Source organism: Rhipicephalus sanguineus, chromosome 4 (genome assembly GCF_013339695.2).
Source record: "Rhipicephalus sanguineus isolate Rsan-2018 chromosome 4, BIME_Rsan_1.4, whole genome shotgun sequence".
NCBI lineage: Eukaryota > Metazoa > Arthropoda > Arachnida > Ixodida > Ixodidae > Rhipicephalus > Rhipicephalus sanguineus.
The window spans coordinates 61,663,925-61,676,574 of NC_051179.1; the positions used below are offsets into that span (position 1 = coordinate 61,663,925).

The 12,650-nt window shown below is 48.2% G+C and overlaps 1 protein-coding gene and 1 long non-coding RNA gene across 12 annotated transcripts in view; one reads left to right on the forward strand and one right to left on the reverse strand.

The window, feature by feature from the left end:
- Nucleotides 1–12,650, reverse strand: part of LOC119390078 (protein HIRA) — a 298,608-nt gene that overhangs the window by 57,696 nt on the left and 228,262 nt on the right. Inside the window, exons 1-5 of one of the 11 annotated variants that reach the window (XM_037657615.2) lie at nucleotides 4,199–4,343; nucleotides 3,204–3,266; nucleotides 2,606–2,807; nucleotides 1,489–1,583; nucleotides 491–586 (exon numbers count right to left, since the gene is read on the reverse strand). The exons of 6 other annotated variants lie outside the window; for them this stretch is intronic. In XM_037657615.2, coding sequence (XP_037513543.1) covers nucleotides 491–586; nucleotides 1,489–1,583; nucleotides 2,606–2,807; nucleotides 3,204–3,266; nucleotides 4,199–4,235 — 493 coding nt within the window. In that variant the 5' untranslated portion in view covers nucleotides 4,236–4,343. Of the gene's footprint in view, nucleotides 1–490; nucleotides 587–1,488; nucleotides 1,584–2,605; nucleotides 2,808–3,203; nucleotides 3,267–4,198; nucleotides 4,344–12,650 lie in introns of those variants that run through there. 4 more of the 11 variants (XM_049414645.1, XM_049414644.1, XM_049414648.1 and 1 more) reach the window with 4 other exon arrangements.
- The window catches only part of LOC125758044 (uncharacterized), a 276,116-nt gene that overhangs the window by 40,558 nt on the left and 222,908 nt on the right, over nucleotides 1–12,650 (forward strand). The window lies entirely within an intron of this gene.

Genomic DNA, 12,650 nt, shown 5'->3' on the forward strand with positions numbered 1-12,650 from the left:
CAAGACATTGAAGTGGCCAGTGACCTGGACGACGGTACCAGCGATTCTGACGAAGATTGAAGCAATTGAAGTGCAATAAAAATGCGTGTTTTCAAATAGTGTACGCGCATGTTTATTGTAAAAGGTAAGCTACGCAACTTTTTTTTTTTTTTTTGCATTATCGTATTTTCGGCTCATCCCAAAAAAGTTTTAGAAAATTTACCTCGCATAATAAACGCACCCCCCAACTTTGCTCTGGTTTTTCGGAAAAAAAGTGCGTTCATTACGCGAGTAAATACGGTACATTTATTACATTGCAGAAATGTGTATGCAGTCAGCCATGTTTATTAAATAACTTACAGCATTCCCCGATGGGATACTTTAGAAAGCAACGCAATGACTAGGTTGTCTCAAAAGAGAAAAAAAGGTTTTTGTTATAAACGTGGACACCGCAACGAGTTTAAAGCTGCAAAGACAGAGAAACAATGACAGCAAGTTAGCTAGGTCCTACCTTGCCATCTCTTGGCATTCCAGATGACCACAGTGTTGTCAACACTACATGATGCAAGCCAGGTGTCGAATGGAGACCAGGCCAGATCCAGGACATCTGCACACGATAATGCAGCAGCAGTTGGTTTATTTCGATAGCAATTACACAGACCCCCTAGGCGTGTTTTGCAGTGTAGCAGTGCCACAGAACATATAGAACATGCACAGGCATAGAGGATCAGAATGACTCTAGAGGTGCAAGAGGTGCACAAGGCACCTGGATGTAATAACGACGAAGCCAAGTGATTGCACTGTCATGTGCTGCTCAATCAACTATGCAGCATAGCCAGTGTAGTGTTGTGCCTATAACACTGGTGTAATGAGCAATGTATGCTAAACCACTAGCGTTGCTGCTGAGTAGCTGTGCGCATAGCCCCCTCCTGGCAGAGTGGCCAGAGTGGAATTGACAGTAAGCTTCAAGCTACAGATGCGAACGACTTTCATTCTGTCCATCATCAACCGTCAACACACAGCACTTTCCAACATGGCCCGCGGCAATTTTCGCGATTCGAGCGTGATGAAACATCCGATAACTGCCCAGTTTCTAGTTACCTCCCGCGCCATCTCGTACCAACACGTCACTCCCTACAATAGTAATTGCTGGAGTGTACTGTACCAAAACCATGATATGATTATGAGGGATGCAGTAGTGGAGGGCTCCGGAAATTTCGACCACCTGGGGTTGTTTAATGTGCACCTGAATTCAAGTACACTGGCCTCAAGCATTTTCGCCTCCATCAAAAATGCAGCCGCCGCAGCGGGGATTTGCTCCCGCTACCTTTGGGTCAACAGTCAAGTACCATAACCACTGGACCACCGTGGAGTGTCTGCATCACTCCCTTGTATTGTCAAAACATTGTTTAAAGAATTTATGCAATCCAAGCATCCAACGGAAGATCTTAATAAGACAAGTGGAATGCTTTGTAAGGTATAAATTGACCAAACTTCGTGAATGCTTACCTCCAGAATGGCCCCTGAGGGTGCTGACGCACTTCCAGTGCTCCACGTTGGACTTGCCTCCCCCACCAAACATTCCCGATGAGCTCATGCCATACCTAGGAGTGAAGAAAAGAGGGATTTATTAGCAACAACCACTAAATGGACTATCGCAACCACAGTGGGCACTAAGTAGAGCACTCGGCAAAGGGGGATCACACCTGCTCATAATGCTTCCTACTTGTGCTCCTTCATCATGCTTCATTTATTCGCGTATAAACACTGAGCACAGGCCCTGCCTTACATCGAAAAAGATAACAGCGGTCCCCATGAAGGCTAGAAATGCATGACATGATGCATGTTCCCCTAATGTGCTTAATAGGAAACCAATATTTTGTAATGCATACAGGTGTCTGACCCTTCCCCAACTTTTCTTCTTGCCACGAACCAAAGTGCACCACAGCCATAAATGAAACACACCAAGTCTTTTCTTGGGGCATATCTGCTACACTTATACGGTGCAAACACAGGACTATGCTTGTGACTGCAGCGTCAGTTCTATATTGATACGTAAGTATCCTGTGAGCAGGAAAAGGAAGCGCCGCAATCTCCTTATCGATCAAGTCCACCCTACCACGAGAAGTTTTTTTTTTTAACGCACTTCTGCTAGTAAAGCCAAATTGTGGACTCCAGGGGGAGCGCTCTACAGAAGAGGGTTACCAGGCGTAACCACCTTTCTTGCCAAGCTGGCAACGTTTTAGGGCCTTGCATCAGAATTTCAGCAGCAAAATCTTGGGCTCCTGTATTGCATGGCAACCATCATGGCAAAATTATACCTAAGAGGTAGTGATTATATTCTGCCCAACCATTTGTGTTTTGCACAAAGGCACCTTCAGGCACACACAATATTTCAATTTTCTGCAACATCAAAATGTAACACCAAACCAGCATTCAAACGTGCGTCTTAATGTATTGACATTTGAACAGCACAACGTGAAGGTTCCTGCTGTGGTCTTTATGCTCTGATGGCTACTTTCTGGAGTAAATTTTCACGTGGCAGCAATGTCCAAGATGGAACGGATGAAATTAAGTAACACGAGATGAAAAAACAAAAGAACAAGTGAGCCAAAGAGAATCTCACCGCCCTATCATCCATATCATGATGACCTTGTCGTCGCCACCGGAGGCGAGGTGACGACCATCGGAAGACCATCTGACGCAGTTGACGCACGCCAAATGATTGTCCATCTGACACAACAGCTTCGGTACCGAATCGCTTAGCTCCTCTTCCTCCCTTGCCACAGGAGCCATGTTCCATATGCAAATCTGGCCGCAGTCTGAACCTGTTTGCCATTGGAGCAGGAACAAGGAAAAAAACAGTGTTCATTCCTTTCTAGTCATAGTCCTGCATTGCCCAGCTCCACACTCGTGACTGCAGTTCACAATGTAAAGCAGCTTAAACGCCTTTTATCTTCCATCTGTACACACGGGACAACTTTTGAAACTCAAGCGAACACTCAACATTCGATACTATGGCACGTAAACCTCGATGTGTTTATCATTTGGTAGTCCACACGTGATTCTACATCAACCTTGTGGACATCATGTATTGATTCAGCTTAGCAAGCCGCAATCACAAGGAGCTTTATAAGTGAGAGATAACTAAGTACTGAGCACACAAGACCCCCTGTTCTCACTTTAACACGAAACTGCATAGCCTTTTTTTTTTTTTAGCTTACCTTGACCGCCGGTGGCAAATCTGGACCCATCGGGATGGATGTCCACCGAAAATATTGGGTGACCTGGGAATTCGGAATAATTATTACGATCGCTCAAACAAAGTGGACGCATACCCCTTACAGCGAAACGCTCGACGCTACCAAAACACAGCAACTCTGAAAGTAATACCAGAAAAACGGTTCAGCTGACGGGGCCTTACGTCACAGAGCCGCTCTCGCCGTTTCCTGCGATGTACTACGGCGTAGTCGAAAAACCACAGATTAATTGCGGCCGCCTGAGCTTTCTGAACACGCCAACGATATTAATCACACCATCTTTAGTTAGCATTTCTCGCGATTGACGTTAGTACTAACCTCTCGAAGCAATCACGTAAAAACTGGGAACATCGTCTCTTAAGTAAAGTTGAAGGACGGCACGCTAAAACGGTAACATAAACGGCGCAACTACGCCTTGTCATTAAGAATCAAGCGTGCTCTGTGCTTATATATCTCAATAACGTGACATTCAAGCCACCACAACACTTGCATTTATTTTTCCCTGCCGTAGGCGAACCGGTGGCGAATCGTAGCTCGCTCGCAAACATGTAAACAATAGCAAATGTGTCCGCTTCTACTTTCATTTACGCGAACTGCGTTGAAATATCGTGCACTTTGTGATCTTTCGGTTTCACATGGCGGCTTCGGATACTGTACTTGTGAGCACGCCGGGATCGAAGTATCCGAGATCGGTCCGGAAGCCGCGGTATGGTGTATCCGTAATCACTACAGTTCCGCCGTGGGACATCAGAGTACCGTGCTATCATCGATATATCGTTTTTTTTTTTTTCTCCCGCATAAGCGGCACAGGCTACGGCAGGTTTAAGTATCGCGCACGAAGAAGCCACTACACACGGGCTCCTTCTCTTTGTGTCACGCCAGTACGCGACCGGCGAGCTTTCGCCCATTGATAAACACGCAAATGTAAGCCTAACAATGCTCGTCTACCGCGAACGTACCGTCATGGGTCACCCAGTTTGGCTTTAGCAACTTCATCGTGGTTGCTCCTGCTTCACCACGCTGAAATCTGAAGACCGGGCGAGGCCGAAGTTGCTCGCCGTAGCAACATTTGTCACATGTCGAGTCGTCCTCCTTCGGCGTCTCCGCTCGCTTCCATGGTTATGAATGCGCGCAGTGTTGACGGGCGGGAAACGAGGTGCCGCCAAAATAAGCCGCGCGTATCGGAGTGGGAAACCGAAACAAGGAAACAAGCTGTCGGAGAAGTGCAAAAGCGGGAAAACGGCGGCGTTTTTCATCGCGGTGGCCTCCTTGCAGAAATCAGTTGCACAGTGAACTGACACAGTTGAAGTGCGTTACCAGTTTAGCCGTATTTACTTCGGTAAACTTCACGCAACGTCTATGCAAGGTTGCATTTGTGATTGAGTCGCGAGCGCGCCAACGTGTTATCGGCCTCGTTGGCAGCGAACAGCCTTGGTTTTTCCGCGGTAGCGTAATTGAAGGATCGAGGAAAGAACCGGGAAAAGAGTTCGTGAACACTCGTTACATCAGCTCGATTGCACGACAGGTGCGCTTTAGATAGCACGGAAACGACTCGCGGATGTTGCTTGCCGCGATACACTAGGAGTAGGCAGTTTTAGAATTAAAGTTAGCGTTTGCGACCCGCTATTTCCGCCACTTAACGGGAGCCCGCAAGCGGTTAGCGTACGACGCATGCGCAGTTGCGCGAAAAACTGCCGCAAGGCATTGCGTACGCTATTCTAAAACTAGTTGTAGGATACGGTACGCAAAGATAGCGTTCGTTGCGTATGCACGCTATTTCCATCACTTAACAGGGAGACGCAAGAGGATAGCGCACGACGCATGCGCAGCGGCGACAAACGCTAACGCAAAGCTTTGCGTACCCTATTAGATAACGCTCAGCAATAAAAAGAAATGTGGAAATTTTAACCCGTATTCCTTGCACAACATCAGGTTGGAACACCCTGGCCCAAGTAAATAATGCGCTGCAGTATCTCTTAATTATACGTCGTTGTATTACTATTTATTGCTTATATAATTATTTAATATATATTAATACTGTCTGTTGTTAAAAAGTTGGATATGTCAAGGAGCAAGTAACTGCAACGTTTATGAGATCTCTGATGCCCGACTTGAGTGAATGCGGTTGACGAAGAAAATCATGGCTATAATCAGGAAAGAAATGTATTCTATCAAAGCATGTGGAATGTGGACACGGTTAATCCGCTGTAGTATTTCCTGTCTGCATTTCATATAGTTATCGCCGAATCAAGTGCAGCTCGTATATTAATAAACCGGCGCAGAGATGAGTTAAAGCCAGCGGTAACAAGAAATGAGATAAGAAACACTGGGGGCATGACGAATATGACCGTCTGGTCATTACACGAATCCTGTCGTGCGCACGTCATGAAACCCTTTCCTCGAGTCACGTGTGGCCATAGGCGTGCGCAGGGTTCTCCTTCAGGGGGAGGGGGGGGGGGCGAAGTTCATCGCAGTGCCCCCCCTCCTCTTATGTGACTAGCGTGGCGGGAAAGGAGGGATGCCCCCCCCCCGTGCACACGCCTATGCGTGTGGCCCACAACCGTGTACCACGGGCCGCGGAATGCAGGTATGCGTCACAGGTGATTCAAGCAAAGAATTAAAAAAAAAACATGGCTGATCCCTCTGTCATAGGAATCGGCATAACATTAGAGTGAAACGTGTCTTCACAGACGTAGTTGAGCGTTTGTAGTGCATTGTTTCGGCACAAGGGCGAAGGAATGAATGCTATTCGCAATGCCCACGGACTATAGGTGGCGCGCCGTGCTTTTCAAGATGGCGCCAGGAGGAGGGTCAACCCGTTTGTTAGCATAGGAACAGATAGGACGTGCGGACGTAGGGCCCGTGCCACTTTCACCGGATGAAGTCATGAGCCGCGCTGAATTGGATATGAGACTAAAATACTTTCCCAAACCATGGAAAGTGCAAAGTACCCCCCCCCCCCACCTAATTATTTGCTGCGGTGTGAAAGGTTATATTTCAGCTCCGTTACCGTGCATAACGATTCTTTGCGAAATCCTGTGCGTGCTACATAAAACTGCATGAACTAAAATTGACGTATGAGCTGAACGGCACACAGAGGTAGTACGTACCGAGCCTGCCTGACGGATTTGCCGCAGTAGTAGGCCGCCAGCGAGTAGCGTCATCGCTGCAGCACGGGACCGCACATTTAACGTGGTTATGGTTTGCAAACATAATACGCCGTCGTCATTACTTGCGCAGTCGGGAACGCGGTATTACGTCTTCAACGGAACACGAGCATTTAACATCCCATTCAGTAGCGCTTGTGTCACAGCCATGCTGAGACTCTAGCCGTGTGCAATTCACTTCACTCGCATGTTGCAGATTCGATCAGCCCGATCCAAACATGAATGTCGAAAAGAATGCACACGTATGCTTTTCGCAACGTCGAAGAAGTTAGCCGAGAGGCGTAGATTGTGGCCGTGACTGCACGTTCCATCGCTCTAACCATTTCGCTTCGCTGATAGAGCTCGAGCGTGTTGGCGATGCGGCGCTCCATAATATCCACAGTAATTGTGATACATGCAATGCACAAGAGGAACTATGCTTTTATTCTGATCTCGCTCTAGGACATTATACATTAAATACAATCAAAGTGACTTACGAGCGTGAAAGAACATTAACGCACGAGGGGACGTGAAGTGCAACTCGCTCCTCGTGAGTTCAGCTGATCGTTCATCGTCGCTGTCACAGCTGTCACTCTCGGTGCTTTCACAGTCTTCAATGTCCAGTGAAAAATCCTCGTCGTCAAGATGGTTTCTTTCAACATCACTGCTGAAAGCAATCCGAAGAAATTCCTCCGCCGAACGACTGCGACCACTCCGCGTCACCACGTTTACAATTAGAGAGACGTCTGGGCGCGAAGAACATTATGCCCTCGGATCGGTCAACGAGCAAATCGCTTGCAGTGTGCTGCCACCTATCAACAAACGTACAAAAACAAACGGCGCAGCGCTGGCTATGAAACCAACGCCAACACACTGGCGAAGGACGGTGTGGAAAGCGTTCGCTCCACGAAAGGCGTGGGGCAGACGCGTCCTCGAATGATTGAAACGTCGCTCGCACGATTAGTAACAGCGCTTTGCTGACAAAGGATAGAGGCCCTATTTTGATGTATCGACAACTTGAGATCGCTGAGTTTTACAAGAGCACATCGCGAGCCCGCGCGACCTCCCGCGTAGTGTTATGGGATTCATGCTATACAAGAAACACTGACCAATGCTATATACAAGTAAAACAGGGTGAGATTCAACTGAATATGTCAGACGATAACATTTAACTAACCTGCGTGGCTACAGAAAGCCTCGCGAAGCTGATAGTATGCGTACGCTGTGGGCTAGCATTGAAAGCGCGAGTCGTCACGTATTTTCACGAAAACTTCGCGCCTCGCAAGAACGCATCAGATTTCTCGTGTCACGGAGGGCCCGGTTTGTTCACTGATGCAGGGAACATGCAAAGTCGTAGTGTTCCTTCCTTGCCAATGCGTTAACACTGAGGTTAGCACAGCCGAACAAGGGAGAGACTGCGTAGTGCTGCCATTTTATCGTCTACTAACCCTCCTCGAGAGGACGCTCCTGAATTCCGCTTGGCGGCGCGACAGTCTATGGGCATTGCGAATAGCAACGAATTGTAATTTCACGCGAAGAATGGCAAGCAGCTCGAAACTCGCAACGCGCTTCTCGAGAAGAAAGGACGCACGGAAAGAACTTACACAGGATGAGCGCGAACTAACTGTCGCAGTTGTAACTTATTGCTGTTTGAGCAGCGTGCTCCTTTCGCAAAAGCGGCCGCTGCAGTGAGCGAAGTGACCTTCGTGCTCTCTGTAATTTCAATGCAAGCTTGCGGTGAGAGCACAAGACGTAAAACCACCACCAATCACGAGATAAGCGCGCATCGCAACGCGCGGGGCGACGACCTTTAAAGCACGCCCTCCCCTACATGACCGGCCGTTTTAGGGTGATGTCAGCCTTTGACGCACTACACGCCGCCAACGCACCGCCGCCCGCCAAAACACCGGTTCTTGTTGCCGCGCAGAGTAATCGCAGTTAATCCTCGACAATACGGCGCCGAAGGTAGTGGTAGTGAGTTAAACGCTGTCAGCGAAGCCTGAGGAGCAGAAATGCTTGGATGCTGCGTACCGCTGTGCAGTAACCACTGCATAAAGGGCGTGAGAATGTTCTGGTTCCCAACGAACCAGAGCCAACCAAACTGTGACTTGCTCAAGTGAAGCGAGACTGCTGCTCACCACTGCGTCTCATATTTGCTCTGTGGGTACTGCGTACTTCGTTCACCGCTTTTTGCTGCAGAACACGTTATATGTGTTTGACGGTGTTCGCGAATCCATAGATAACGAAAGGTGTCGTTGCTGCATTCATGCATTCCGAGTAGGAAGCCTATATCAATGCCTATATATATACATGCGGGACGCGTCCGCTCGTCCGTACGGAGACGCGCTCGCTAGTCGTGTAACTGGTGTAACTTCTTTCGCGTGAACTCGCGTCAGCGTCCCTCAGCGTTATGTCGCAAGAGTGTAGGCATGCCGTGCAGGCTGCGACTTTGAATAGGCGGCAAGCTACTGCTGACTGCGCAGATTACGCAGTAAGTCCAGTCGTGGTAGCCCTTGTGGACAGCAGAAGCGCTTCGTGTAGCTCAGGAGACGGCGGTTGGGACCAAATTGACCGCGCACAAGAAACACGTCAAATTTCGTGGAAGCTGGAAACAGCGTGCCCATTATCCGCTGGTTTTGGCGGAGTTTTTTGACGACACTTTTTAAGATGTCGCTACCCTAAAACGGCCGGTCATTTAGGCTCCCTTAGAGTCACTGTATATGGTATACCTTTAGGTAAAGGTAGCATATACAGTAACTCTAGGCTCCCTATGCCCTTCACGCCATCTCGCTAGCGATAACGAAAACACGCTGAAGTGCTACCGATCTCTGAGTACCGCCAACGGTAAATGGTGTATATAAACAGCTCGCCGTTAGTGTGCTGAAGAACGTGCCGACACTAAAGAAAGATTTCCCATTGGACGCACAGAGAATAAGGTATTTGACTATTGAAAATGATGATGGATTTCCCTATGATATTACAATGTTATTGGCGCTTCACAGTATTTCGAGGCCCCGAATGGCTGTACGTCACACTGATGTTGATGCTGGAGGAGCCATAGAGTACTTTCGTGAGTCACTGACTTCGTTTCTTGAATTGTAAAAAGTGCAAAAGGATGTACCCGACTGGGTACCTCGCATGGAAGCACTGTTGCATATGAAGCAATTGTAGACAGAATGTACTTTCTTGTCACTGTTGAAAACTGAAACCCTGCAATAAAAAAAAAAGCCGTCTGTGGCCGAGTCGTTCCGCGCCGCGCGCTGCGCCACGAGGGGTCGTAGGTTCAACTCCTGGCGACGGAACTTCTTCTAGATTTTTTTCTTTGTCATCTGTTAGTGTATATTTTACGTCATATCCGTGACGAAAATACGTCAGTGGAGCCGTGGTGACCTCGGCATAAAACACTTTCGTGTTAAAGGGGCCCTGCAACACTTTTCGAGCCTGCTCAAAAAGCGCTGCCGATCGGTAGTCGAGGCTCCCGAGAACACGCCAGCCAAATATTATAGCGATGCGCACGGCCTGGAATTTACAATAAATTCTCAAAGTCAGCTGAAAATCGCTCCCTCTTCTCTCGACAAATGATGTATTAGTCCGCAAAATATGACGCGATTGTCGGCAGTTCCACCATTGGCTGATGTTATATAATCACGATAACACCCTCATTATTACTTTCGTTGTTAATTTTGAGTTCAATAAGTAGATAATATGTATGTTATATTCTCTTATCGCGTTAAAAACGCCGAACAAACATTAATATTATCACTTCCGGTCTCACCGACAGCTCGTCTGCTCGTAGTTGCGTGGTTCCGTTTTCTTCGCCATGCGCAGTGCCGAAAACGTGAATATTTCTGTGCTTTTGACCATCGCCGGTTGCCGTTGAGAGTGGCAGCCGCTCGAGTGTTGCCTCGTCAGCTGGGAACTGCATCGTCGGCACGTTCTCACGACCGACCGAGGCAGGGGCGCAGCATGTCTCCGATAACAATGCTGGCGTCCGGTAATGGCGGCGCTTCCGGGTCTTCTGCTACAGTGTACTTCTGCCAGTGCCGTCTTACGAGGCGGTGTATCGGAGTATGGGCCTAAACCGATCTCAGCTGTCATTCGTTCCAAACGAGCACGCAGGTTTGCTTCCATGGTTAGCAGAGCGATGAAAACACTACGGCGTTCGAGGTGCACACCCAACATTACCAAACCGACGCGCAGTTTTCAAGCACGCGCGATACACAGTGCGATCGGCTCCGCTCGACGAGAACGACGCAAGCCGACCGGAAGTGGCAGCACAGACCACGTGGTTGCGCCCAGACGTCAGAGAGAAAAAAATGAAGAAGAAAATTCGGCAGGTCCCACGTACCGTGGGAGTCGATGTTATGCGAAGCATGCGGCGGGTAGGTGACTGTGGCGTAACCTTTTTTACTGAGCGATACGTTACAAAATGACGCTAAAAATTTGTATATATTTTATACGCACACATATATATGTTGAAGAGCTGCATGTGTGTTATATAAGCAGTTGTTTACGGTTCGGTAACGCTGCCAATGACAACGTGGGTATTACCAACACCAGAAGCGGTAAGCTGATATGTAGTGCTTATACGTGTCCCGAGAAGGCACGCGCGTTTCGCGAACCCGTGTGCATGTGTGCAAGAAGTTCTTGACAGTTCTTGAACAAGGGCATCATCACCGTGATCAGTGAGCACCAGCAGCTGGTCATGACTTGTTATAGGATCCGGTCGTGATCGTGGTGAAGAGGGGTCCATGTGTATTGAAGTATGTGGTATAGTAGAGCTGTTGGAATTCGTGGATGCCTCAGTCATTTCGTCGACAAATTGTCTGTTGACAGAGCCCGCGACATGTCGGAACCTGAAGCCACCTTTCGCGTTGGTGAGGCATAGGCTGTCGAGGCTGGTAGGCCTGGATAGTGCTACGTAGACCAACATCAGTGGATGGGGTTTGTCCTATTCGTAGACTACCTGGGCGTATGTGCCCTACGTAGCCTAGACTACAAATGGCTGTCAATCAATCTGACATCATCTTCGGTCAGCATGAGGCCATCGCCCAGCCTCTTAAGAATTGAAGAGGACACTTCGTCGTTCTGGTGGTCGAAGTGCACTTTACGATGCGGTGATGTGGATATCATATGTAACTTTCGTTAATGTATTCCTCCGGGGTCGAGCAATGTTTCAATATAGCTTGCTGAATCATAGGAATACAAACGTAATGTTTTTTAGACTGCTATAAAAGCGGAGCCAACACTGGAACTACAGACGTCAATCTGATATAACGCCCGTATCGTAGGAGTACACATCGAAGGAGTATCATGTAGTGCTTATTGCTTTCTTGTAAAATTAGATAGCCAGCACCACAACCACAATTGACGTTGCACCGCTATTACGCCTGCGTAGACTGTTTTTCCAAACCAATTTATAGAAGAAACGGCCGAGCAAACCGACACAAGAGGACAGAGCGCTACTCGGTCTGCTCGGCCGTTTCTTCTTCCCCGTAATGCGCTATACCAGTTCAAGTACGACGAACCAACTCGCCCGATCTTCAACACTTGTCAATTTATAGACCTGGCGTGGCTCAGTGGTAGAATACCTGATTGCCACGTAAAATGCTTGGGTTCGATTCCTGCTGGGATCCTAATTTTCATTATTTCCATTCGTTGAGTCAACGCTGCCGATGTTGGCTTTACTTAACTCTCTAGCATTTAAGTTACCAATGTCTGTTCTCGCCGTTCCTGGGTACACATAAACTGTCAATCACCTGCGGCGCATACCCGTACACCGTGGCCCGTGGTAAACGGGTATGTGCCACACCTGTATAGTGGAAAGGGTTTGACGACGTACGCGACAGGATTTTAAAGTTATTTATGTCATGACCCGGCAATCATATTCGTCAAATCCTCTTACCCTCCCATGCAAATTTTGGTCTACACCAAGTTAAGGAGGCGATCATGAGAGCACCCAGACGTAGGCGGCTAGATAGATAGATAGATAGATACGTAGATAGAAACGCTCAAAGTGCCAGAGGTTCGCTAAGAAATGCTTCGCATTTAAAAAATTCCACCGGCGCTCTTGGGCGGAGCCTCGCTCCTCTGCGCTCCCTCCCTCGACTCGCTGCCTAGCTTTCCGCGCGCTAGGCAGCGAGTCGAGCGGCCTAGAGTGGAGGGCGAAAGCTGCGGAACGTGATTTCTCTAATTTGGTAACACCACTTAGACTTGACGGATTCGAAAAATTTTTGCGGCATATGACTCGTGAAGAGTCATACGT